At 49.9% G+C, this 27,946-nt stretch overlaps 1 protein-coding gene across 1 annotated transcript; it reads left to right on the forward strand.

The window, feature by feature from the left end:
* LOC118840042 (glycolipid transfer protein) lies at positions 1-27,946 on the forward strand. The gene is made up of 5 exons (XM_036747550.1): positions 1-163; positions 18,230-18,288; positions 20,381-20,514; positions 23,148-23,298; positions 26,738-27,946. The coding sequence occupies exons 1-5, from the start codon at positions 61-63 to the stop codon at positions 26,918-26,920; spliced, it is 630 nt and encodes a 209-aa protein (XP_036603445.1). The 5' UTR covers positions 1-60; the 3' UTR covers positions 26,921-27,946.

The raw sequence follows: 27,946 nt of genomic DNA on the forward strand, positions 1-27,946 counted from the left end.
GGGGGGCGCGACCCGGCGGCCGCTGCCGCCTTCCTGCTGGGCCCGAACGCCGACCCGGCCATGGCGCTGCTGGCCGAGCACCTGCTGAAGCCGCTGCCGGCGGACAAGCAGATCGAGACGGGACCCTTCCTGGACGCCGTGGCTCACCTGCCGCCCTTCTTCGGTGAGTGCCGCCGCCGCCGCCAGGCAGCCCTCCGGACTGCCCCGGTCCCGGAAGGGAGCGAGACCGAGACAGCCCCCTCCCCGGAGAGAGACATCCCCTCCCCTGGAAGGAGACAGCCCCTCCACCCCCCGGAGAGAGATAGCCCCTTCCTCTTAAAGAAATCCCCCCCTTCCCCGAAGAGAGAGACAGCCCCCTCCCCTGGAAAGAGCCCCCTCCCTCGGAAAGAGACAGCTCTCTTCCTTTTAAAAAGCCCTCCTTCTTTTGGAAGATCTACCCCAACGCCTTTTAAGAAATTCTTGCCAGGGAAAGAGATATCTCACTCCCCTTGAAAGAGTTAGCCCCACCTTAGAAACAGCCCTTCCTCCCCCACTTTAAGAAATCCCTTTCCTCTGGACCATCTCCCTTTCCTGGAAGGTAACACTTTCTCTTTGAGACCCGCCCCCCCCACTTTAAGAAATCCCCTTCCCCTGGAAAGAGAAGACCTCTTCTTTAAGAAGCAACCCCCCCCCAAGAGACACACCCTCTTTAAGACAATCCCCCCCTTAAGAATTTCCCCTCCCCCTGCAAAGTGAACCCCCCCCCCTTAAAAGAGCCTCTTCCCTTTAAGAGATTCCCCTTGGGTCAGGATGAGCCCTCCTCTTGAAGTCTCCTATCCCCTGTAAAGACCCCCTCTTTTAAGAACCCTCCCCCCTCCACCCCCTAGAGACTGCCCCCTTTAAATGGCTTCCTCTGCCCTCTTGAAGGGTCCCCTCCTCCATCATCCTTTAAAGCCAATCACAAAATGAATAATAAAAATACTGTACAACATAGATAATACCAATTTAGGGTTTTCCAAGTCATCCTGTGCCCTGCTGGGCCATTTCCATTGGAACTGGACAGTGCTGTTTTAAAGGGTTCTCCCTGGTCCTGCTTCTTACCAGCCCCCAAGGGCTCCCTTTCCCCCTCTCCCCTCAATCCCCAGCACTCATTAATGTTGGCAGGCTTAGCTAGCGGAGTGGCCCTCAAGTAGCTTATGTTCTGTGGGGGAGGCAGCTTACCTTCTAGGGGGGTCTAGGGGCTTACCTCCTCTGGGCCTCAGTTTCCCCTGATTGGATTTGATGATCTCTGAGGTTCTGGTGTGTCTTTGAGTCTCCCTGTGTATCAGCATGGGAGGAGTTGGGTGGTCCAGTTTCTCCATCATCCCCTGTCCCATGTGTGGCATGGACCCGGAATCTCCAGAGGGGTCAGTATTGGGGGTTCCCCTCTCCCTGCCTCCAGTGCCTGTCGCCTCTTTTCCCCTGGAGCCTGAGTCCAGAGGTGGACTGGAAGTGGAAATTCCCCAAACTGATCATTGCTGGCGGCCGTCTGGCCTTGTTGGTTCCTATGCCCAAGAGGAAATTAGAGTTAGTTTGTTTCTGTCTCCCGGATAACTTCTCATTTGCTGCTCTGCTTGAGTTTTTTGGGGTCCCCCATGGGGAGCCAAACACTTTCCCATTGGTGGGAGAAAAAAGGGGGGAGCAAGCCCCAAATTCACAGAGTTGTCAAACTTGGGGTGAGACTTTTCTTTTTTGAAGGAAGCCCTGCTTGGAGCTGAAATTGAGCTCACCCTTCCTGATGTGGGTTTCAGGATGGTGGGTGGCTCTGAGGCCTGTTAGCTTCAAAGCCTCCTGGTCAGTAGCAAGGCAAAGGAGAGTGCTGGCTCTGGCCACCCCTTAGGCACAGAACTGGGTCTCTGGGTGCCTGGGGCAGAGGGCTTTCTGCTTAGGTTTGTTGAATCTGGGCCTGTTGGATCAGTTTGGGGGCCGATTTTCTTAATCATTGACGCTGGAACAGATCAGCTGCTAACCTGGTCTTTTTTAGTTTTCCATCTGCACAGCTCTCCTGAAAGCTGTCCTGATTTCTGACCCCCCCCCCTTCCCCCTTTTCTCCCCAGTTATTAGCCCTGCCTCCCTCGGGAAACACTTATTATTACTTTGTGTTCCCTTTGTATTGGCTCATCTCTGGATGGGGTTGCACCTCTCCCCACCCCCCATTAGAATGTAAGCTTCTTGAGGGTGGGGTCCCCCGCCTTTTTTGGTCTTTGTAGCCTCAGCACTCGACCAGTCTAGGTGCTTCATAAATGACTGAACGAAGAGGAAGAGAATATGAAGTCACTGATTTGGAGTTTAAGGGACCTCGAGGTCGTAGAGTCCAGCCTCTTTATTTTACAAAGAGGAAAACTGAGAAGCAGATGTGGGGGGAGGGGGCTCTTGGGTTTCACTAGAAGGCCACGGAGGTATCCAGTACACAGGATAAGTGAAGCCCTGAGCTTCACTGAGCAGAGGGCTTAGAATGTAGCCTTCTCCAGGGCAGGGCTTGTCCTGGACCCCCTGAAGTCCTAGGGGTTTAATCAATGCTTCTTGGTAGATCCCGATCAATTGATCCTTGGTCTGGTCAGGTCAGACTAGACTGACCTCTGAGATTTAGGGGTTCCATGGAGACACCGATTCATTCCTGGAGCTCTTTTCTGGCCTCCTGTCTTTCCTCCCTAAACTCTGACCTCTTTGTCTCAACCGCCGTTGAGATAAAGACTAAGGAGCTGGAGATTTTGACCGCCAAAACTCTCCTTCACTTTACCTCTCCTCCCTAAGGTGGTCTTTGTGTCCTTGGAGCTCTGGCACAGAAGGGCTTTAAACCCACAAAGAGTTAAGGGCCTCAATGGGCTGTTTGATCTTTGGGGAGGCAGTTGGTGCCAGACCGGGAGTCAGGAGAGACCTGGGTTTGAATCTTACCTCTGATGTAGCTGTGTGACCCTGGGCCAGTCACGGAAAGGATAACCCCCACGTCAGAGGGCTCCTCAGATGTTATAATGTAGAGAAAGTGCTTTAGCAAACTTTAGAGCCTCCAAGGACCAGAGATGCAGAGCTGGGAGAGATCTCAGAACCCCCTCATTTTACAGAAAAAGAAACTGAGGCTCTCGAAGGTTAAGGCCTTAGACTGAGACCAAACCCTGTCACTTTAGAGAGGAAGAAAGAGGCCCCAGAAGGGAAGCAAACAGTCAAGGCTGAGAATTGAACCCAGGTCTTGGGACTTCAAATCTGTCATGGTTTTTATTGGGTCCCCTTCATCATCTTCATCATCCTCCTTATTTCTTATCCTGACTCTAAGCCTTACTGGCCGGGTGATCCTGGGCAGGACTCACTTTGCTCATCTATAAAATGGGTTCATTAATACCCCTCGTGGGGTTGGTGCTTACTCTTCAATGGATCTGTGACCTACCTCCCTGATGTGATCTGTCCCTCCAGAAAGCCAACCCTGAACTCACTCCTGCCAGCTTGTCCTTCATGACTTTTCTTTCAGTCAGTCAACAGGCATTTATTAAGGGATGTGCCAGGTGCTATGGATACAAACATACATAAGCAAAAAGAAAGACAGTCTCTGCCCTGAAGGGGCTTACACTAAAGGAGGTAGAAACGGGGAGGAAGGCTGGAGAGGAAGGAGACCTGCAGGGTCTGGGGGTGCTATTAGGCGGACAGAGGGGGCCTCCAGTGCAGGAATTTCAGGGCAAAGTGCCCAGGCCTCAGAGAGGAAGGCTGGAGAGGCCTGGGCCCGGAGAGCTGCCCCCATGGGTCAGGAATGGAAGAATCTCTGTCCCCAATGAGCTTATTATACTGTGGGCGTACAAACCAAGACAGACATTGGAAGCAGGGACTAAGTTATTCAAGGCAGCTTCTTAGGAGGTGGAGGGTGAGAGAGAGAGACAGAGACAGAGAAGAGGGAGAGAAGATGTGATGTGTGTGGGGAGAGAGAGAGAGAGAGAGAGAGAGAGAGAGACAGAGAGAGAGAGAGAAGGGGGAGAGAGAGAGAGAAGGGGGAGAGAAGGAGAAGGAGAGGAGGGGGAGAATGCTGTTATTATCTTGACCAACCCCCCTCCCCCAACCCTGACCCCCAGCAGGCCTGTTTTACTTCTCTCTATAGCACCAGCATCTGGCACAGTGCTAGGCACATAGTTGGTGCTTAATGGATACTTATTAATCAGTTGCTATTATTAGTAATAATAATAACTATTGTGATCTCAGTAATAAGTATGCTCCAAAGCGAGGTTGGTCCTCTTGGCTGTGATCTTGAAGTTTTCTGAAGTTCCCAAAGTCCTTTTCTCTGAGGCCTCTTTTTTCTGGAGGGTTTGTCCGGTGCTCATAGGGCCGGGGAGACCACAGAGGTCGGCAGCTTCTGTTTTGTAGATGAGGAAGCAGTCAGCCTGAGCTCCTGCTGAGGCCTCAGCTCCTGGTCGGAGTCTGGGGAGGTGAGGGGACTTCTTCTTAAACTTAACTGAGTAAGACAGCTGGCCCACAGTTGTCCAGGCCTCCCCCAGCCCCTCTGGCCGTGTGACCCTGCGGGAGCCCCTTTGCCTCTCTCTGCTCTGGCTCCTCTCCAAGATTGTGGCCCAGGGGCTGCCTGTCAGTGTCTGTGGAGGTGGCTTGCTCCCTGGGAGTTCCCCACACTGATAAAATCCTGGGTCTGGGTCCCAAACTGAACAACAGTTGACTTTTCTGATTTCAGATTTGCAATGTAGGTTCTGCCTTGTGCCTCATCAGACCCAGCACAGAGACTGCAAGCGTTCTGGTCTCACTGTCCATGTGAGGAAGCTGCACCTCTGAGAAGTGAGGCTTGATTCAAACCTATGTCTTCCTGATGCCATGTACTGCCTTGTGCTGTTTATTCTACCAAGCTTGTCCTCCTAGGTGGGCTTCACTGGGATGGGGCCCTGTGTGTGGGCAGAGAGGGGTAACAGCTTGTGGGGAAGAGGCACTGAGAGCTATCCTTCCTTCATCCAGGCTTCTCTTCCTCCCCTGCCTCTGTGCCAGGCTTCCATCTGTTTACTGGACTGGTTTCACTAGATCCTTCCAAGAGCAAAGGCTTTTCTTTACTCAGCCTCTGCAGCTACCTTGACCTGGTAATTGGAGCTTTCCTCTGCCAGGCATGGGCCAGTCAGGGGATGGAGGAGAGGGAGGGGAGAGCAGAGGGAGAGGAGAGGACAGGAGAGGAGAGGAGCGAGAGAGACAGAGAGAGAGAGAGGAGGGAGAGAGAAAGTGTGTGTGTGTGTATGTACATTATATTTAGTAATACTCAGTTTGGAAAGATAGCTTGGAGGTGGTTTGTGAAGGCATTTAAGTTCCAAATGGAAGAATCTGTGTTGGACCCTAATAGGCAATAGGGAGCCATTCATTCATTCAGCAAACATTTATTAAGCACCTACTAAGTGCCAGGCACTGTGCTAAGTGCTAGGGATACAAAAAGAGGCAAAAGACAGTCCCTGCCCTCACAGAGCTTATAATCTAATGGCGTGTCTTGAGCAGAGGAGCCATGGGGTCATGTCTATGCTTCAGGAAGATTTCTTTGGCAGCTGTGTCGAGGGTGGAGGCAGGGAGGATGAGAAAGACTCTTTCAGGAGTCCAGTGCAGAAGGCCAGCGAGTCTGAGTGGGGCTGGTGGCATTGAAAATGGTGAGGAAGAAGGGATGGATGGGAGATCTTCTAAGCAGGTGGAATCCACAGATGTGACACCTGATTGGCTCTGGGGGCACAGAGAGCTTGGCCAAGTGCTTTCTATGTGGGATACCACTTGAGCCTTGCACCTCCCTATGACGTGTTAGTATCCCCACTTCATAGATGACAGAATTAAGGCTTGGAGTCAGCCAGGATTCCACAGCTGGGAGGAGTCCGGTAGAAACTGAGGCCACATCTTCAGGATCAAAGTTGTAGATTCTTTCTCTTACTCCCAGATTGCCATCAGGTGCTTTATCCATATTTATGGACATACTTGACAATCTCATGGCATAGAGAGTTGGCTTTGCTCCTTCCCATAATCATCTGGGTCTTGGTCCTGGTCCCATTGGGGTAACAGCCCCAGGGTGAGATCCCTGATCTTGTGCTGCTTTCTGTTCCTGCCAGAATATGCTTAGACAATGCTGCCTGGATCACCCTCTGGGGAAGCAGGGATCTTGTGGGAAGCCCCCCAGCAGCCTCCTTTTAGAGGAAGACTCCATGCGAGTGATTCCAGATCTGGATTTCTGACCCTAGTCTCTCTCCTTCTTGGAGTCTCCACTTGGAGGAAGCTCAAACTCTTCGTGTCCAGAACAATTCATTCGTTATCTCCAGCTCCACCCCAGATTCTTCCTCTTCAGAACTTCCTTATTACCATCCAGGGGACCTTCATCCTCCCACTACTCGGTCTCTGAGATCCAAAGGCCTCCTCATTGTCACCTGCACCTCCCTTCCCAACGTCTTTAGTCTACATCCTCTTTTCTCCACTGCTACTCCCCACCCAGGCCCTCATCACCTCCATTGCAATAGTTTACAGCTTGGTTCCCCTGCTTCCTCCAACCCATCCTCCACCTAGAGGCCAGGTCTGACTCTGTCACTCTTTCCAGCCAGCCACAGATGTCTCATTGCCCTCAGGCTCAACGATAGAGTCCTTTGGTTGGCATTTTAAGCTCTTATACCCTGGCCTCTTCCTATCTTTCCATACCTGCTCCATCTCTTGACTTTGCCATTATAATGGCTGGCCCTCAGGCCTGGAATGGTCTCTCTGCTCACCTCTGCTTCCTGGCTCCCTTCTAGAGTCAGCTCAGATCCTGTCTTCTCCAAGAAACTTTTCCCAGTCCCCCTTCCCCCTCAGATCACCAGCCATTTACTCCCTCAACAGTTGGTATTTCCCTGGTTATTTACATGTTGGCTCATTTCCTACTGCCTACAAACATGCCCATGTCTCCCCCACTCCCCAAACCTTTCACTTGATGCATCCATCCCCGATAACCATTATCCCATGTATCCTCTCTCTTTGTACCATCTACAACAGGACCCTCACATCCTCTGCTCACTCTCTTCTTAAATCTACAGTTTGGCTTCCATTCTCACCATGCCAGTGAAGTTGCCTTCCTTCCAAAGTTACCAGTGTTTGTAGCTGCTAAACCCAATGGCCTCCTTCTCCCTGACCTCTCTGTACCCCTTGATACCATTCATCACTCTCTCCTCCTTGATCCTCTCTTCTCTCTAGGTTTTCAGAATGCCCCTTGCTCTTTCCTGGTTCTCTTCCTACCTGTCTGACTGCTCCTTCTCTGTTTCTTTACTTGGTCCTGTAGGTGTCCCCTGAGAGTCCTGTCCTGCGTCTTTTCTTTGCCCTCTACTGTTTCACTTGGTGATCTGATCAGTTCCCATGGATTCAATTGTCATCTCTATTGGGGATTCTCAGATTTATTTATCTATCCCTAACCTCTCTGTGACCTCGGAGACTGCCAGTCTCCCATCTCCAATTGCCTTTCAGACATCTCAAACCAAATGTCCCATAGGCATCTTAAGCACAACATGTCCAAGACAGAACTCATTCTCTTTCTCTCTGTGCCCTCCCTACTTCTAAACTTCTCTGTTTACCCGGGCTTGAAACCTAGGAGTCAGCCTGGATTCCTCACTATCTGTCACCCCCCACATCCAATATGGTGCCAAGGCCTGTTGATTTCACCTTTGTGCATTTCTCATCAATTACACCTTTCAGCATCTCTCATCAATTTCACTCTGTAGCATCTCTCCAATATTCCCCCTTCTCTTCTCTAACACTGCCTCCACCCTTATCACCTCACACCTCCAGTACTGCAGTAACTGCTGGGGTGGTGGTGGGGGGTCTGTCTACCTCAGGTCTCTTCCCCCCTCCAGTCCATCCTCCACTCAGATGTCAAATTATTCTTCCTAAAATGCTGATCTGACTATGTTACCCCCTCCCCTTATTAAATAGACTCCACAACCAAATATAAAATCCTCCGTTTGGCTTTCAGAGCCCTTCATTATGCGGCCGTCTGCTTACACTTACAGCCTTTCTCGTACTCTATGCCCCAGTGACCATGGCCACCTGGCCTCCTGGCAGTTCTATGAACAAGACCCCTCTATCTCTGGGCTCAGGGGTTTTCTCTGGCTCTCCCCATGCCTGGAGCTCTCTCTGTCTTTATCTCAGCCTCCTGCCTTCCTTGGCTTCCTTCAGGGCCTCAGCTAAAGCCCCACCTTCTGCAAGAAGGCTTTCTCACCTTCAATCATCAGCCTTCCCTCTGAGATTATCTCTGGCTCATTCTGACTATATTCTGTGTGTATGTAGTTGTTTGTGTGATGTCTCCCGCCATTGGACTGACCCCCTTGAGTTCAGGATCTGATGTTTAAAAATGTGCTTGTTTTTTGCCTTTCTTTGCATGTGCTTAGTAAATACTTGTTGACCCGACTTCACTGTCTTACTTGGCATCCTTACATGTTCCCCAGCTTATCAGTGTCTTTCTTAAACAGTGCCGCTTAGACCAGAACCCACTTTTCTTCCTGGGGAGTCTGAGCAGGGTAGGTTACAGAGAGCCTAGCATTTCCTTCAATGCAGCCTAGAATCCTGATAGTGAAAAGAGGTGGGGAAGAATCCCCTCCCTCTGGGGCAGGAAGCCCATCCCACTGTCGGACAGCTCCCCACGCGGACATTTTTCCTTCTGTCAGTGCTAAGATCTTGTCTCTTTAATCTGCGCCCACTTCTACTCTGTGGATTCTCCGAGGCACCCAGTTGTCTGGGTGTGGAAACATAAGGTGTGTGTCTCTTTTTCTCCCTTTTAAAAATGGTTCTGGGTACCTGACTCCTTCAGTGATATGATCTAGGTCTGGCTTGTTCATATTGGACTTTTTGCAAATTTGTCAAACCAAAGTCTCCACACCCTTGCCTCTAGCCAGGTGTTGCCCAACGCTGAGTGGAAAGCATGTTTTTTGATGTGGTTGGAGGCTTTATCCATCAGGCTTATTATACTTACCCAGGTCATTTTGAGCCAGCTTTTTTTTTCAATTGATAGCTTTTGCTCTCAGTTTCAGATACATCCTTTCCTCTCCCCCACACCCCAGTCCCTTGTTGGGAAGAATAAAAAAGGAGGGGGTAGAGAGGGGAGCTCTTCAGCAAAATCAACCAACACATCAGCTAAGTCTGACAGTACATGAAATCTTCATGGGGCTCCTAGTGCTAGAGACCGTCTAGGCCAGCCCCCTTATTTTACAGGTGAAAAAACTAAGGCCCCCTGAGGTCATGAGACTTGCCCAAGGTCACTCAAATAGTAAACATCAGAGGTGCAGTTTGAACCTGGGTTCTGGACTGGTCATCCAGAAGATCTGGGTTCAAATCGTCCCTCTGTGTGGCCCTTGTGCCAGTGCCTTTGTTATCCTGAGCCTGTTCCTTTGCGTATACAAAGAGGATACCTGCATTGAGGGGCTCTCCCACCACATGGAGGGCACTTTGTAAGACTTTCAGCAGTATAGGATTGTCAGCTTGTATGTTATTTATACATAATGTCTTGAAGCCTGTTAAAAATAATAAAAACAACCCTTTCCTTGTGTTTAAATCCTGAGTCTGCCACTGAGTAAGTTTGTGACCTGAACAGTGAAATGAGAGCATTGGCCTGGGTGACCTCTTCAATTCTCTTTAAGCCAGTTTCTGTGAAGGGTGGGAGCCCCTGGGTGGGCTCTGCCCCCAAATTGACTCCTCCGTGAACTGTCTCTGTTTCCTCTGTCAGCCCTCCTCCATCCTGTCTCCCATCACCCACCCCTGGGGATTAATAAATGATTCATCTCAATTAGAAGTAACTTGAGTCAGGAGCCAGCCCCTGCCTCCTTTGAGACAGCAATTGTCAGGGCAATCAGCTTGGTCCTTTTTACAGCCCAATTTTACTTTCTGACTCTGGGAAAAATTGGATTTGAATCAGAGCCCTCCCCTCCCAGATTGCCAAACTCCCAGCGGAGGCGTTGCTTATTCCCCCTCCTGTTGCTCCATCCTGAGTCATCCAGGCTGGAAATGAGGCCGGGGAGTGTCCTGGAAACACCGAGTATTATCTCTCTCAGTGGAGCCGGCCGCCAAGATGAAACCGGCGGGTGGGTTGGTTGGGGAAAATTGTAACCTTGACACGGACCTTTAGAAAATTGCCAGTTAGGAGAAGAGCCAGGTGCCAAGGGTGGTCTGGGAGAAGGATTTCCAAACAGATGCTAGAGTAGTCTTGCTTGTAATGTAATGATGGGTGTGCTCCAGCTGAGGCCAGGAGGAAAAATGAAAGACGCTCCTGTCCTCATCTTTTCGGTAACCTTTTCTTTCTGGAATTGAACTAAGAAGCAAGAAGAGGAGACATCTGAGCCCCTTTAGTGGGTGGTTCAAAGTCTGTGCACCAAAGATGATCACCTGAGGAGTGGGGAGATGGGGTGAGAGGCCCTATCACTCTGGGTCATGGAGGGGATCTGTGTTCAGGGCGGCTTCCAAGGCCCCTTCTGACTCCGAGTTTTTGTGATCGAGTCTGGTGCCCACTCACTCTTACTTTACACGCAGTGATAACGCTCTTGGAGAAGCTGCTTTCCAACCCCTTAGCAGACTAGTAGCATTATCTTTGAAGGGAGGAATGGGGAAAGGGCCACGATAAGACAGGATTATGGAAGAGAGGGGAAGACTTCAAGCAAGGAAACAGAAAAAGCATGGAAGTTTCCTTAAAAATAAAAAAGACATAGTGACTCAGAACACACAGTAGTCTATGGCTGTTCAGTGTTAGAGCAAGCAACATTTCCTTAGTAGTCTCTGAAAGCATTCTTATAGAATTGATAGATGTCAAGATGGTCTTAGATCTGCCGCCACAACAAGAAGCATTTATTAAGCGCTTACGGTATGCAGGCACCGTGCTGAGCCTCTTTTACCTGTGTGACATTGGCAAGTTGCTGGCCTCTGTGGGACTCAGTGTCCTCATCTGTAAGAAGATTCAGGGTTGGACAGAGGGGCCTTGGAGAGGCCCCTCTGAATCTAAGAACTTGTGAACCTGGAGTCCCGACATGCCACCTCCTGTCCTTTTGCACAGGTCAGGTCAAGTCAACAAACCAGGAAGACCTGAGTTCGAATGTGGCCTCAAACATTTGCTAGCTGTGTGACCTTGGACAATCACTTATCCTGCTTGCCTAGGAGGCAGCTAGGTGGCTCAGTGGCTAGAGCGCTAGGCCTGGAGGCAGGAAGGCCTGAGTTTGAATGCGGCCTCAGCTGTGTGGCTCTGGGCAATTTCACCCTGTTGGCCTTAATATGCTGCCCTTGTATCCCTGGCATCTTCCGCAGGGCTGGGCCTCTAAAGCTGGGACCCTTGGATTCTTTAAAGGACCATTCTGACCTCCCTCTTTAAGGGCCCAGCCCTCTCTGCAGACTGGAGGCCGGCAGCCCAGAGGACCCTGGGAGAAATGGAGCGCCTTCCACTCTGACAAGGCCTTAGGAGGTGTAATGGTAGAATCCTAGTTAGAGTACAGAGGTCTGGTGTGTGTGTGTGTGTGTGTGTGTGTGTGTGTGTGTATATATATATATATATATATGTGTGTCTATTTGTATGTGTCTATATATATATATAAAACCTCAGAAGTCATAGGGTCCAATCCCCTCATTTTACAGATGAGGCCCTGAGAAGAAGTGACTTGGCCAAGGTCACACTGCTCTTGAGGGTCCGAGGCAGGAATTGGCCCTGGGTCTTGTTCTCTCCAAGGCCAGCACTTCCTCTACTGTGCCACAGGTGAGGGTTGAAGACCCTGGGAGGTAGGGCGTGTAGGTTCCCTATCTTACAGGTGAGGAAACTGAGTCTCAGAGAGGGGAAGTGCCCACTGTTGCCTGTGGCACTCTCCACTGAGCCTCACTGCCCTGGAACACATCCAGTGGGTGGTAGTTTGAAGAAACAGGTTTGGGTGAACGGGGAAGCTAGTCAGACGAGACTGGTGTGGTGATTGAGGGCAGGGCATCAGCATTCCACGTGAAAGGCAGGGCTGGAGGAAGCTCACGGTTGACTTCCTGTTTGGGAATTGCAAGCCAGAGAGGGAAACAAAAAGAAAAAGAAAGCTTGTCTGCTTGGATTCGCTCAGAAGGGGCTTGTAATCAATCTGTTTAGTCCACAAGCATTTATTAAGCACCTACAGTGTGCCAGGCACTGTGCCAGGGGCTGGCAATATGACCAATGAGAAAGAGGCCCTGCCCTCAAGTAGCCAACATTCTGTTGGCACAGAGAACATGGACATATGGACGTCAGTAAAGAGACAGAGGGAGGATGGCAAGATCTAGCAGATGGGCCTCGAGCTGTATCTTGAAGGAAGTTAGGGATTCTGTGAGATGGTCAGGAGGGAGGGCATTGCAGGTGTGAGAGAGGGCCAGCACAAAGGCCCAGTGATGGGAGATCAGAGGGCAGAGGAATAATGAATAATTAGCCTCGAAAAGTAGGCAGGCACTGGGTGGCATAGGCCGGGCTTCGAAAGCCAAAAAGTCTCGGTAGTTTATGCATTTGGTCAGTCAGCAGCCTTTAGTAGACACTTAACTGTACTGAGCAGTGCATGAGATGCAGAGAGAGGCAAAAGCTCAGTCCCCGGCCTCCAGGAGAAAGGCCTGTTGGGAAGAGCTGGGACAAGGCAGGGTTGTGAAGTGGGGCTCCCTTGCATTTTGAGAAGTATGCCCACTGTGGGGGCATGGAGATGTTGCATCTCCGCTGGGGTGTTCAGTCATGTCCAACTCCTTGTGACCCTATTTGGGGGTTTCTTGGCAGAGATACTAGAGTGGTTTGTCATTTCTTTAACTCAGTTTACAGATGAGGAAACTGAGGCAATCAGGGTTAAGTGACTTGCCCAGGGTCACACAGCTAGGAAGTGTCTGAGGCCAGATTTGAACTCATGAAGATAAGTCTTCCTGACTCCAGGCACGGCAGCGCCCACCTGGGGTACATAGGCTTTGATTTGTCCCAGCACAAAGCCACAGGCCAGCATGGAATCCATCGGCCCTAAACACACGGATGTGGCCTTCTTTGTACAAAGGGGTGCTTCGAATGCCCTTTGCTGAGCTAGAATCAGCTGCCCCCTTACCTACCCTTGGTCCTGGCTCTGCAGAACCAGTTGGGGGAGTTAGTTGGAATTTATGTGAAGATTTTTGCCCTTACTCATTCATATGGTCTTCCTTCATTCTGCCTGGACACCCTTTCCCACCTCTCCCCGCCTTTCCCTTCCCTTGTGGAATCTGGTTGGGCAGCATGTTATCAGGGGATCTCTGTCTCCATCTTTCTGTCTCTGGGTGTCTTCCCCCTCCCTCCCACTCCTGGATTCTGCAGGACGGGGCAGAGCTTGGCTCCAGAATGCTGCCTGTGCTGTTCCCTTGCTGTGTCCATCCCTTCCCCAGCCTTCAGAAGTGGGTTCCTTGGGCCCCAGCCTTCCCGATGTGGCCTAGATGGCATCTCAGGCCCCATTTTGATGGCTGTGTCCCACAGGGACTGATGCTGTTCTGTGCCCACAATGGCTGTGTTCTCTGCTGTTCTGGAGCTCTGATGGAGAAACAAAAAGGCTTTTTTCCCACCACAAAGGCAGAGCTGCATAATGGGCCCTTTCATTCCCCCCCAAAACGTAAATCATGATTCTCTGAGCCATCAGAATCGGCCTTCCCCCTCCTTTTTTGTAATTGCGAGCCAGCCCAATGAAGTATCTGGCTTGGGGGATGACGGGGTCACCAAATGCCCCTTCATTTCCTCTTCTTTGATGTTAATGATAATAATAAGAACTTATATTTCCTTAGTGTGCTCCCTCTCTGACTCGTCCCCACTTTACCGAAGAGTGAACTGAGGCAGGCATCGTTCTGCAGGGGAGAGCCTGGGCTCCTGGGGTCCTAGTTAGAGATGAGGGCGGAGGAGAGGTTCCCTGTCCTCTTTGTTCATTCATTCATTCATTCAGCAGGTGGGACAGGCTTCTCCACAGATAAAAGGAAATAAAAGCATTACTTAATGTTTGTGAAATCTGGCAGGGGATGGTCGGGGAGTAGTTTCATCTGGTATTTGTGACCCTCCTCAGGGGTAGGCAGGACAAGTATGAGCCTATGAGTCAGTTTTCTCATCTAGAAAATGTTCCCCTAGCTACTGAGTGGAAGAGTCGGCTTCAGTCTCAGCTCTTGGGAGCTGAGGTCCTGGGTTCAAGTCCCCCCCTGCCGGCTCTTCCCTGCACTTAAATCTCTCCATCTCTGCACTAGATACCAAGTGTCATGCACATGGAGCGAAGTGCCTGTTTTCGTAGTCTGCTCTTGCCCCGGGTTCAAACCAAGGAAGGAGTCGGGAGGAGCCAGTGGAGGAAAGGTCCTGGTGTCAGATCTCGAGCCAGAAGAAGCCTCTGAGGCCCAGAGGGTGAAGCCGTCCTAGGCAGAGTCTGTTCCCTTTATTTTGTAGACGAGGGGACTGAGGCCCAGAGAGGGTAGTGACTTGGCCAAGGGCCCACAGAGAGCAAATTTCAGCCATGATTTGAAGTCCCGATCCTTCCCAGAATCCTGAGGTCCTCAGGCTAGAATTGGAGGGGGCCTCAGAGTCCACCTCGGCTAAACTCCTTCATTTTACAGACGTGGAAACATTGAAGGAAAGGGACGTGTTGAAGGTTCATGGGGAGTGAGAGGCAGAAGCCCAGCCTCCAGAACCAGGCTCTCTGCTGTGTGCCCAGATGTCCTGAGGCTGCCTGGAGCCTGCTTGGAGCTTGGCTCTGAGGGCCCATCCCTTGGGAAAGACGATGTTCCCATGCTCACCAACGTCACCAGACCAAGCTGTAAGAGTCAGCTTCTGGGCGATCAGATCAAGAGGGAGATGGGTGAGATTAAAGGCAGTGCCCCCATAATTAAGTCACAGATTGCCAAGTGACTCTGGGCGGTTGGCAGCCACCACCGACAGGACGGGTGAGGAGAATGGAGGCTTTAGTAGGGCCTGCTCGCCTGCTCCAGACCTCGGCATGTGTAGCTTTTTCTAAGGTGACCCCTGGGGCATGGCCAGGGCTTCCCCCTCTGGGTCTTCATAGGGCCTGAGGAGCTGTTGCAGTGTCCTTGAGGGCCCAGGATGTGCCACACACTGAGTCACTGGCAAGAGAAAGCCATCTGTGACCGGACACCATAGGAGGAGTCAGTGATTTAGAAATAGCCACAGGGGCAGTGGGGCAGCTAAGTGGCACAGTGGATAGAGCACCAGTCCTGGAGTCAGGAGGACCCAAGATCAAATCTTGCCTCAGTGACCCTGGACAAGTCACCTAACCCCAACTGCCTCAATAAAAGAAAAGAAATCTCCCCAGAATGGTGTAGGATAGGGGGTAGGTCAAGGCATCCAAGGCTCTGTGAAAACAAGACACAGGTGGGTGGGTTCTTGGTTGGCCTTTGATCTCCCTTTGATTGAATCTAACCAGGCATCTTGTCCAGAGGAGGAAAGTGAGACCTGAAGACAGGAAGCAGCCTTTCCTGGGTGACCTTGGCCCCGCTTCCCCATGCCTGGCCTCCCCAGCATCCCTCCTTAGAGATGGGCAGAGTAGCTTCTGGCTTCCTCTTTCTCTTTTCTCTCTTCTCTTTCCTCTCTCTAATCCTCTTTATGGATAGGCCTCTTGGCTGACTTGTAGGTCCTTTGTTACCTGTCTTTGTTCCAGGGTTGGTTTGTCTGTGGTCGTCCCTTGTGTGGGCCACAGGATCCAGACCCTGCCCTCCATGTATATCTAAAAGCAATCGTGTCTGGAACACTCTAACAATCCCCCTCATTGTGGTACAGAGGGTGTCTATATGGTCCTCAGAGGCTGGGCCAGTGGACCCTGCCAGGCTGAATCTGCCGCTGTTCAGGCCCAGCCTGGGCATGCTGAGACAAGGCTCATCTCCCAGGCCAGTGGGGCCTGCAAAGTGACAAAGGCTTTTGGCTTCAGCAGTTTATGAAGACCGATGCATTTATGGCGGTGTGGGGGTGGAGGTTAGCCTGGTATGCCTAGGACAGTGGAAAGACCCTGGAGGCAGAGGTTCTGGGTTCCAGTTCTGCCTCTGACACTCATCCCCTAACTGGCCCGGGCTCAGTGTCCTCCAGGTAGGATGACAGCTGCCAAGGTCCCTTCCAGCGCCAGATCTGTGGTCTTGTGCCATGAGTTCAAGTTTTGAAGCTTCCTGTTACTGTTGGGGAGCCCTAGCCCTGTCCCTTTTCTTCTCTGAACCTCGTTTCTCATGTCTGGGGTCCCGGATCTAGAACCGGACATTAGCTCCATAACAAAACCAAATTTGGGATCTGTTTCAAAGTTCCAGAATTTCCAGAGTGACTCATTGTATTTCTCACATGAAGTGACTTCACCAAAGTAATGAGGACATCTCTAAAGCTTAAGAACCAGGAGGACAAGGATCAGGAGATGAATGTGAAAGTGACTGGAGTGTGTCGATGTTAGAAAACAGAACCAGGATCCCACCTGAACTCTGTCACGTTCAGTAACATCCAGGAAAAATTAGTCACACTCAGGAGTTCTTTATGTAGCCCTAGTGTGTTTTAGAGCCTTTAAAGTTTGCTAAGTGTGAGTCCTGGGAGGTAGAGCCTGGTAGAATCCCCATATTACCACTGAGGATACAGAGGCACAGAGTAGTAGGTAAGTGACTTACCCAGGGTCACACAGCGGGACATTGTCTGAGGTGAGATTTGCACTCAGGTCCTGAGCACTCCCCACTGTGCTCCCTTGCTGCAAGTTTTCACTGCATTCAGAACTTAGGCAGTTGTCTGAGGCATGTTTTGCTGCACACACCAATTGCTTGTGTTCTAGTTTAGAAACAGAGGCTCAGGAGCCCTGCTTGGCTGCCCTTCTGGGTTAACCTTCAAGGCCGTTCTCTGGGATGTGTTTCAGGAAACGTGTTTAACGGCTGCCTTTTGTCTTTCCATCTGGGCGGGTTCCCTCTGCCTTCCTCCATATGGAACCTTTAAGTAAAAACATTCCATGCAAAGGTTACCTGCAAATGTACATAGCATTCTATCCCAGTGGTCCGCCGCCTCTCTGCCATGACTCTTCTCTGCCACTGTGTTTCCTCCTTAGTGGTCCTTTCACATCATCTGGCCTTTGTGTGTGCTGTCCATGGGACTCGGTTTATTTTGTTCTGCATCAGATTACATGACTCTGCTGGGGCCGGACTTTTGAACTGTTGTCTTCTGTCCCTGTGATTTTTGGTCGGAGCAACATTCTGTGTCGTGCTCTAATATTGTGTAGGCATCTTTGCCTTTTGGTTTTTAGAAGCCAGTCACTGAGCATTTATTAAGCACCTACTGTATGCTAGGTATGGGGCTATAAACCAGGGATACAAATAAAGGCAAAAAAAAGTATTCTCTCTCTCCCTCCATCTCTCTCTCCTCTTTCTCTTCTCTCTATCCTTTCATTCTCTCTCTTCTCTCTCTCTTCCCTGCTCCTCCTCCTTCCCCCCTCCAGTTCCACCCCTCTCTCTTCCTCCCTCCTCTCCCTCCCCCCCTTTTCCCCCTACCCCAATCCTGGGGTATCACCATGTTGGCACAGACCCCCAGAGCTTTGCCCCCTTCCTCCCTGGTACAGGCCTATACCACCACCATGCCTGGCCTCCATGTCATTGTTTTTTAAGGAGGTAAATAGATGCAGAGCAGTGAAGGGACGTGGGGGCCCAGATCTCAAGCTGGAGGGGCAGGTTGTCTGCTCCTGTTCCTACATTTGACAGATGGGGAAGACAAGGCTCTGGGAGGCTGAAATGGCTTGTTTGTACCTCGTTGTCTCCCCGCTGGCGTGTAAGCTCCTCGAGGGCTGGGGCCACCTTTTCTCTCTTTTGTTACTCCTCCACCCCCATGCTTAGCTCTGTGCCTGGCACTGCTTAGCTTGAAAATTCAGTTTGGGTTTGGTGTCACTAGTTTCCTAGAATTTCTAGGCTATTACGCCTCAAAGGAACCTTGGTCATTGAATCGGATCTCCAGGTTTTAATGTTATTTATTTACATTTTAGAATGGATGGATTCAGAAATATTTGATTTCCCCACAGCAGACTCTTCCCAGCAGACCCCTAAGTGAGTGAGAGGGCATGTGCCCAATACCCTCTCACTTCCCAGAGAGGGGAAACATGTCACCCTGGTTACTCAGACTTGGAAGCACGACATGGACCTGTTCTCCTAAAACGCTTTAAGGGGCTTGTCCACTGGTTAATGGGATCAGAGCATGTTGGGGTGGCAGAGGGCCTAGGGCCCCTTTTAGCGCCTCCCATGTCTACCTTCTCTCTCATTGCCCTGAAACCTCGCCTCCTCTTTCTGACCCCAGATTGCTTTGGCTCACCTGTGTTCACCCCGATCAAAGCGGATATCAGCGGAAATATCAAGGTACGTGCAAAGAGCCTTGCTCTCAGTGTTTCAGGAATGCTCCTGGCAGATGTTGTCCCCGCTCCTGGTGCCATTAATCCAGGCCTGGGTGAGAGCGGCTGCTGAAGTCACCGGTACCTTGTTCCCTGACGTATGTGATGGTGAAGAGGTGGTGGACGATGGGATTGTTTCTTGGCCCTGTTCATGGAGTGATGAACAGCATTGAATGAGCAGCTCATGTTTCTCCTTTCCTATCCCCACTATCTAGGAGAGGTTCAGTGGTTCAGACCATTGGATAGTGGACCCAGGTTAATGTTAGCTTTCCAGAGAGGAGAAGCCCCTTGAGGGTAGGAGCTAGGTCTCCTTTCCCCCTCTCATCCCTAGCACTTAGTACAGTGCCTTGTAAAGAAGGTGCTTAATAAGCCCTGTTCTATGGACCCGTGGCTTTTTTTTTTGCTTTTCTTTTTCTTTTCTTTTTCTTTTTTGAGGGGGGAAGGCAAGGCAATTTGGGTTAAGTGACTTGCCCAAGGTCACACAGGTAGTACATGTGTCATGTGTCTGAGGCCACATTCGAACTCAGGTCCTCCTGACTCCAGGACTGGTGCTCTACTCACTGTGTCACCTAGCTGCCCCAGACCTCTGGCTTTTTTACAAAAGCAAAATCTACTTTTAAGAAATGGATTCCATTTATAATGCCATTTCTGTTTCCCATTAGACTAAAAATGGGTTGTATACATTTTATTTACAATATATATCCCTGGAAGAAAAGGTAGAGATTCTGCCTTACAGTCAGTAATTCAATTGAGTAAGCATTTATTATTTACCTACTGCGTGCCAAACTTGAAACATTCTTTGCTCTCAGGAAACTTACATTCTACTCAGGGGAAGCAGATATGTAAATATTTAAAGGATGGAGATTAAGCTTTGGGTTCAAATCCCGTGTCTGGCACATCTAATCCTGGCATCTCTCTGAGAGTAGTCATTGCAGAGGAGTTGCCAATTTGCATTGGTAGATGGACTTTTTGCTCCAGGAGTTCCCTATACCAGTGAAATCACAGGTCTGGACTAATGTCTATTAATCCACACACACATACACACACACACACAGACACACACACACATTTTTTTAATATATCTATATCTATATATGTGAGAGAGCGTCTATCAATCCATTCTCATGTGTCCTTATGTATATGTATATATGTATGTGTGTGTGTGGACACAAGAATGGATTGACAGGCTATATATATATGTATATAAAAACATGGTGTTTATTGTTGATTCCCACATGTAGCTTGGGTGGGGCAATCACTTGATTACATCTCTCTACCTGCTATTATCTCATTTTCTTGATTCATTTTCATCACAGGTTCTAAGGCAATCCAGAGATACGTTTTGATGTTTCCTTATTAGTTACAGAATGCGAAATCTCTAATGAATTAACTCTGAGCCCCCACCCTGGTTGATTAAGCATTATTTGACAAACTGAAGAAACTGCCTTTCCCTTAGGCCTTTTGCTCATCTCTCTAATGTTCTGGGTTTAAATAAGCATCAGGGTTATTGGCTATACTATTACTAACAGCCTGGGCAACAATATAGCAACTACCTAAATAATTCTTCACAACCCCTGCTACACATACAAACACACATAACTCTGTAAACATACACATATGCTTCAATAGTAGGTTCCTCATAACCCTGAGAACTAATTAGTGAAATTATTATTATCTCCACTTTATAAACGATATTGTTTGATTTTCCCCTGGTCACACAGCTAGCAAGTGGGAGAGGTGGGCCTTGAACAAAAGCCTTCTGACTGATCCTAGTATTCCAAGAATCCAGCGTCCTGTGTCACTGCTCTCTGAGCCGTGTGCTCACATTGGATTTTCCTGCCTTGAGCTTTCTGGTGGTTTGAAGCACCCTTCACACCTCATCTGAGACCTGTGCTGGGAGAAGTCAGTGACCCCTGGGGTGGAGGGGAGGAAGGTGGATGGTGGCTTCCTTCCCACCTTCCCTTTCTTTGTGTAGAGGGAGTGGACCCTCTGTCTGAAGACCTCTTGTATCTAGTGCTTTTCAACCTGAAAACCTTTTCAGACTGGGTTTTTTATTTCAGACAATCCGGGCTGTTTACGATACAGACCCTTCCAAGTTCCGAACCCTGCAAAACATCTTAGAAGTCGAGAAGGAGAAGTATGGGCCTGAATGGCCAAAGGTCGGGGCCACGCTGGCATTGATGTGGTTGAAAAGGTGAGATAGAGCGTGAGTCTGGGTGTGCGTGTGCGTTTTAAAGCCCTTCACCTCTCACACAGTGTGACCAGATCACTGGGCTTGGAATCTGAAAGAACTGGGTTCAAATTCTGCTTTTAGCCCTCACTAGCTGCATGACCTTGGGCAAGTCATGTTAGTCCTGGGGACTGTTTTGTTCAGCTCTAAAATAAGGCTTAGAATGGTACCTTGTTGTTGCAAACCCCTCTGGGCCTCAGCTTCCTCATCTCTGAAACAAGGGAGTGGGGTTTGATGGCCTCTGAGTGTTCTTCCAGTGAGGTGCAATCTGGAAAGTCCTTGGCAGACATTGGTGCGCTCTGGGAATGTCAGTGAAAAAAACAGACAGACTGAGTTCTCGAGCCGGGCTGTCCTTAGCTCTCAGCCCTCCTTCACAGGCTTTACCTTGGAATGTTTCTGTCAGCCTCAGTGTTGACATTTTGGCCTCCTTGCAGCCCCTGGAGGTTGTGGCCCTGGGTATTGTCCTCAGAAAGGCTGTGGCTCACCCCGATGACCCAGATAGTAAGTGTAAGAGGCAGAAGTTGAACCCCGGCCCGGCCCCCTGACTCTCTCTGTTGGGCTGTTATCCTGCTCCCTGACTCTAAGCTCCATGAGGACAGGGCTGGTGTCTGCCCTTACCTTGGTCTTCCTTTCCCCGCCCTGCCACCGCCCAGCACACCATTTTGTGCCCCATTGGAACTTAGTAAGAGTGAAGAGACTAGGAAGTCACTGAGGTTGGGGGTAAAGGCTTGGGGGTGGATTGATAGCCTGCTGTGTGCTAGGCACTGGGGACACCCCCCCACACATACATATTCTCATACACACTCTAACACAAACTCACAGTCTCATACACACTCACACATGATTTCTCTCTCTCTCTCTCTCTCTCTCTCTCTCACACACACACACACACACACACACTAACATACACACTCACACATACATACGCATATTTTTACACACAAACTCACCCTCTGTCTCTCTCCTGTCCTCCCTTTCTTTCTCTCTTTCTCTCTCTCTCTCTCTCTCTCTCTCTCTCTCTCTCTCTCTCACACACACACACACACACACACACACACACACAGACGCGGACACTAACATACACACTCATACATACTCACGTACACATATTTTTACACACAAACTCACCCTCTCATATACTCTGTCTCTCTCTCCTGTCCTCTCTTTCTCTCTCTGTCTCTCACACACACACACACACACACAGAGTCTCTCTCACACACACACACTCTCATACACACACACAGACACACAGTCTCTCACAAACACATACCCCTTTCTCTGCCATGCCTGATAGCAAGACCCCCTTGGGTTCTGCCAATTGAGTGGGGAATCAATGGAGGGCCTGGGTGGGAGGTAGAGGTGCTGGTTTAATCTATAGCTTTGCAGGCCTTTGGGCATTTTTCAAGCCTGCTCTTCCCTAGCCACCTGTTTCTAACCTGTTCGTGGTGGGGTTAAAATGCAGTGCAGACTGCCCGGGCTCAGCTTCGGAGCCGGCATCTCCAGAGGAAGCAGGGAGTTGGTGTTTCCCTTGGCTGGTGTGGTTCCAGCTGGCTGGGACTTGGGTTGAGGTGAGGCCTCAGAGCCTGGATGCCAGGGAGTGCCAGCCCCAGTCCGTAAGCCTTGGTGAAGGGCTGCAGGCTGGTGAGCACCCTGCGCATGTGCCGCTCTCCCTCGACGCCTCTCCTCCCTCTTCATCAGTGTCTCTGCTGCTTAGACTCTGTCAGTGTGACATGGTCAAAAAGAACACGAGCAGGTCCTGGGTTTGAATCCTACCTCTGATGCTTGTTAGACCATGAAGAAGCGGCCTCAGTTTTCTCATCTGAAAAATGAGTTCATTGATTATCTGTCCTGTCATCCTCATGAATTTGTTGGGAGGGGCTTTGCAAACCTCAGAGCTCTGCTCTCCTGTCCTTGGGCCTGTCTCCTTCAGTTTACTCCTCTGTAAAATGGGGTCTAAGAGACCTGGCACTCTGACACTCACAGGGTGCTTGTAACCTTTGAAGATCCCCAAGGAATGGGTGCTGCTGTCATGGAGCAGTTCCTCGGAGGGGAGCTGGTCTAGTCCATGTCCAGCTAGAAGGATGAATTGTACATTGTGATAAGAAAGCCCGGCCTCTGCTGTAGGAGTGCCCTGGCCTTGTAGACCCACCCATGTTGAGGAATGAGGCTTGTCCTGACCCACTTGGGTGCTATCTCAGAGAAGCCTATGTGGACTTTGACATAAAGAAAAATGTCTGACCAGTGAGTTGTCCCACAATGCCGCAGGCTCCCGAGGAGGTAGTGAGCTCCCCTTCAGCAGGGAACGGCTGGTCTGACAGTGGGGAGACCAGGGAGGACCACTGGCAGGGAGCTGAGACAAGACCTTGGCCGTCTGCTAGTCTGCCTCTCTCATTTTACACATGGGGGTGAAAAGGGGAGGGAGGTTCTTATGGGCAGTGAGGGCCAAAGCCAGGATTTGAATCCAGCCCTCCATCCCAAATTCCTGGAGGTCAAAGGCAGGTGACTGCCTGCTGCCCCGGGCCCGGCAGATGCCTGGAGCGACGTGGGGAGGGGCTCAGGGGTCCTCATGATGGTATCTTCCATTCTCCTTCATGCAGAGGTCTGAGGTTCATCCAGGTGCTGCTGCAGAGCATCTGTGATGGGGAGCGTGATGAGAGCCGGCCCAACCTCATCCGCGTCAATGTGACCAAAGCCTATGAGATGGCACTGAAGAAGTACCACGGCTGGCTGGTGCAGAAGATCTTTCAGGTGAGGACCGTCATCCAGCTGGGGGATGCCGGGAGCTCCCAGAGCCTCTCTGTGCCTCAGCGTCTTCATCTCTAAAAAGAGGGGGGTGGATTCTGCCTCTGGGGCTGCCTCTAGCCAGCTCTGTATCTGTGATGTCGTGACCTCGTCACCTCTGCCTTCGAATCCCCCCCAGTTCTCACCCGTGTTTTTCCATAAATCCTCCATGGGCCACCTTTGGATCAAGTCTTTACAGCTGGAGGGCAATTTGCCCATGCAAGGAATGCTCCCCCTCCCCATCTTAGCCCCACCCAAGCCTTTCCCAACCCCCTTAATCCTCCCTTTTCCCTCTGATGATCATCTCCAGTCGATCCCAAGTATCTCTTGTTTGTAGTTGTTTGTGACTGGTCTCATCAGTCGGATGGGGAGCTCCTTGAGAGTGGGGATTGGCTTTTGTCTTTCTTTGTATCTCCAGTGCTTAGCAGAGTGCCTAGCATGCAGTAGGTGCTTAATAAATGCTGGGTGACTTGACTCGGAAGAGACCTCAGAGGCGGTCAGGTTCAGTCCCTGTTTTTTACAGATGTGGAAACTGAGATCCACCCAGAGGAATCATGGGTCACAGATCTGGAGCAGGAAGGGAGGATAGAGGCTACCAAGTGTGAAGGCACAGAGAAGTTACTGCACATGCCCGGGGCTATCCAGCTTCTGAGTGTGTGGGAGGCTTGTGAGTCCAGCCCAGGGCTTCTTGGCTTCAAGTCTAAAGGAGGATGGTGGCCTATCCACAGTCCTGATGCCTGGATCTGGTTATGCCTCCACTTTCGGCTCAGAACCTTCACTAGCTCCCTGCGGCTTAACCTCTTAAAGTTCTCTCGCTAATTTTCTACCTGTCTTTTCAAGCTTAACCCACATGCCTCCAGGAAGCCTCAACCGGTTCTCCCTGTCAGTAACAAAGTTCCCATGCCCATCTCTTTGCTTGTACCTCTGACTTAACTAAGCCAAGGACATGACATTAGAGTATTGAAAGATGAGGCTGTTGAGTGCTGCCCTTGGAACCAGCAAGATCTGGGGTCAGGTCCCACCTCGGATGCACACTTCCCATCTCAGTGTGCTAGGTTCAGAGAATGGGCCTATCTGCCTTGGTGGAAGGACTTTCCTCACCAGGAGTTCCCTGGAATAGTGAAGTCAGGAGGGCAGATTGGATAAAATGATAATTACACTCAGGATTCGATAGTATCTCTGCTGGTGAACGATTCCCCTCAGCCTGTGCAGCCAGGGGATTATTCTTCAGTGATCTTGGTTCCTCCCCTGTCCCCTAGGTCGGGGTTGGGAACCTGCATCCTCAAGGCCACATGTGGCCCTATAGGTCCTTGGGTGTGGCCTTTTGACTGAGTCCAACTTTTACAGAACAAATCATTTTTTACGAGGATCTTTTCTATGAAGTTTGGATTCAGCCAAAGAGCTGCACTTGAGGACCTAGAGAGGTCACATGTTCCTCACCCCTGCTCAGACAGTGTTTTACAAAAATTCACAAAAATTAATATTTGAACTAATGAAGCTCAAACTCACATTGAGCCAGGAGGCCACTAAGACCCTCGTGTCCTTTCTACATGAACTCTTGTCTGGTCACATGACCTTCATCCTTCCTTGTCAGGTTAATTTAAATAAAAAACAAAACCCAAGAGTGTGCAGCATGGAGTAGTAGGAAGGGGATACTTGGCACTAGGAGGCCCTGAGTTCAGATCCTGCAGATTTTAAAAATCACAGTACCGTATCACACAGGATACTCAGATTCAACCTCAAAGGCCTCTTCCATGGGATCTCTCCAGCTCCATTTAACAGATGAGCCAACAGGCCCAGAGAGCTCACCTTCTGTCCTGGTTTTCAGGTTCACCCTTCGAGCCCCATGTGGGGGAGGGTGCTGTAGTAACATACCCCCATTTCACAGAAGCAGAAAGTGAGGCTTCGAGTAGTTGACTTGCCCCACATCAGAGCAGTGGTGACCTTGCTCCTTACCATCCTCTTCCTGCCGGATAGAGATGATCCTTGGATTACAGGGCTATTGTGTCTTCATGGAACCTTAGAGATCATCTAGTCCAGTCCCCACATTTTACAGGTAAAGAAACTGAGAGCCAGAGGGGTCACACAGGTAACAGTGGCACAGGTGGGATTCACATTCAGGGCCGCTGGTTCCAGACCCAGCATCATTCCACTGGGCTATAGGGACGCTGCTCCCAGGGTTCTCTTATTTCTCAGAGAGGCTTCGTTCCCTTCACTTTAGTTAAATGAGCCCCTTTGAGCTGGGCCTTAGATGGCCACACAGCTCCTGACCAGCATTCACAGACAGTTCTCGCTTGATGTAAGTGGATGATTCCACGGACTTCTCTGTAAAGTGATTTTTATGTGGGGAAAAGGTGGTGGGGGGCGGGGGGAGGAGGAGGGAGGAAAGGGGCCAGTATATGGTTCAAGGACACACAGAAGCTGGAGTCAGAGAAGTGAGAGGGGGAACACGTGGGGGCCGGGGCCAGCCATGCAGGGGCCTGGCCAGAACTAAGAGTGGGAACACGTTGGGGACAGACACATGATATCCACGCTTGGACAGATGGAAGACAGATACTTGGGCTGGTAGGTGGAGCGGGGCAAAGGTCTCTAGCCAAGCCCCATCCAGCAGCTGAGGTGTTGGCATCGGTGGTGATCTCTCCCTGCTTCTTTTCTGCTTTCACTTGGAGAGGGTTTTTTAGGTTGTTTTTTTTTTTGGTGGGGGGATGCTAGGAGACAGGAGGGGGGAGAGAGATCAAGGACACTATGTACTGTACAGTAAAGTTAACACAGGAAGTTTTTTGGAATGTGGATTTCTTTCAGAGTTCTTTATGTAAAGTCAGGTTTGCCTATTGGGAATTTACAGTAAATTGAGAACTGTCTGTATAGCCATTCACAGCCTGGCCCTATCCTCCAGCCAGAGCCTTCCCGTGAATGACATTGTATCTCTTACCTGCAGGCCTGAGATTCTCTCTGCTACCACTTGGAACCCCTAACTCCCAATAATTGCATCTCCACCTCTCAGACAACTTTGTATTTATTTTACATGTATTCTGGGATATTTGTCTTTCTAGCCGATCATCTGTATCTATTTGTATGTAGCCATCTATAATTATCTATACATATGTATGTGCATGTATTTATAAATATATACATATATATATAATGTGTGTTTGTATTCAGTTACACATACACACTTGTCTGTGACAGTATTACATCCTCCTCCACTCCTAGTAGAATGTAAGCCCCATGAGGTCAAGGACTATCTGACTTTGTTTTTATGGCCCCAGTGCCATGCTTATAAATGCTTGGAGGTTGATTGGGGGAGTCAGCACAGTGCAAGGTGACATCCTCCCAGGCATCCTGAGTGTGTCTCTCCACTGACCCCTTCCTTCCTCTCTTTTATCCCCTTTCTGCCCCTCTCCAGGGAGCCCTGTACGCTGCCCCGTACAAATCTGACTTCCTCAAGGCCCTCTCCAAAGGACAGGACGTCCCGGAAGATCAGTGTTTGGAAAAGGTCCGCCTGTTTCTGGTGAATTTCACGGCCACCATCGACATCATTTATGAAATGTACACCAAGATGAACGCCGAGCTCGATTACAAGGTGTAGCCTCCGCCCGGGGCTCCCCTGCCCAGGCACCGTCCCGAGCCACTGCTCTCTAAAAGCACCCAAATCACTGTGAAATGAATTCAAGGACTGCTGTCTCTCAGCGACTTAGCGAACATCTCTGGAGTCTTAGGGGACAGCCTGTTTTTAAAAACATATACATATATTATATTAAATTATATGTAAAATTTTAATAGGTTTTCTATACAAAGAGCAATAAGATTTAACCATCCCATTTCCACTTTGCCTTAGAATTTCAGGAGGTCTGGACCAGCTTCATAGATCCCTTTAAGTGTGATCTAGCTGATTAATGTTTCTAATTAATCAAGTCCTCAGTGGGTTTTGTTTTTGTTTTATTATTATTTCGCAGAGTGAGTGTGTGACTGTGGGGATACAATGTACAATTAGGGGGAAAATAAACACCTAGACCATGTAAGTTCACTTTTCAGTGTGAGGCACCTGCTCCCTTGTTTGGCTGGTGTTTGTGTATTTTAAAATACATTAATGAAATGCAATTTGAAATTATGTGGGAAATTTAAAAAAAAAAAAGTGTGTTATGTCCCTCTTCCTGGCATCTGCTGCTGCTGCTGCTGACCTCCTTCTGACTTCAGGCCAGATGTTTTTAAGCCTCCAGAAAAACCCATAAGCCTCTGACTGGAACCCAGGGTTGGGATGCTCACTTTGGTGATGGCCAGACTTTCCTCTAGAGGGCCATGCTCTGCTTTCCTCTGGATAACTCTTCCCTTCAGGGACAGTATTTCCAGCCTAAACTTGTGATTTGTCTTACTCCAGAGGGATTAGGTGGGGAGACCTCGGGTCTTGCTGAGACTCAGAGCACCCCCTCCTACCCCCTCCTTTGCCTTAATTGTGGCTCTTGGGAGCTGCTCAGCTGGGATCTGGAATCATTTTGGTCTCGAGTGAATTGCTGTGCTGCACTCGGGGAGACTTGGTGGGGGGGGGGGGTGTTGACTTTGATGCAAAACCAAAAACAACTGGAATAATCCTTATTAAAACTCTATTTTGAAATCA

This window comes from Trichosurus vulpecula, chromosome 1 (assembly GCF_011100635.1).
Source record: "Trichosurus vulpecula isolate mTriVul1 chromosome 1, mTriVul1.pri, whole genome shotgun sequence".
In the NCBI taxonomy this organism is placed as follows: domain Eukaryota; kingdom Metazoa; phylum Chordata; class Mammalia; order Diprotodontia; family Phalangeridae; genus Trichosurus; species Trichosurus vulpecula.

Bases quoted from the DNA above. Each gene is read 5' to 3' on its own strand.
- LOC118840042 (XM_036747550.1), top strand. From the start codon at position 61: ATGGCGCTGCTGGCCGAGCACCTGCTGAAGCCGCTGCCGGCGGACAAG. The intron at 18,289-20,380 runs GTACGTGCAAAG...TTTTTATTTCAG, and splicing joins ATATCAGCGGAAATATCAAG to ACAATCCGGGCTGTTTACGA. The intron at 23,299-26,737 runs GTGAGGACCGTC...GCCCCTCTCCAG, and splicing joins TGGTGCAGAAGATCTTTCAG to GGAGCCCTGTACGCTGCCCC.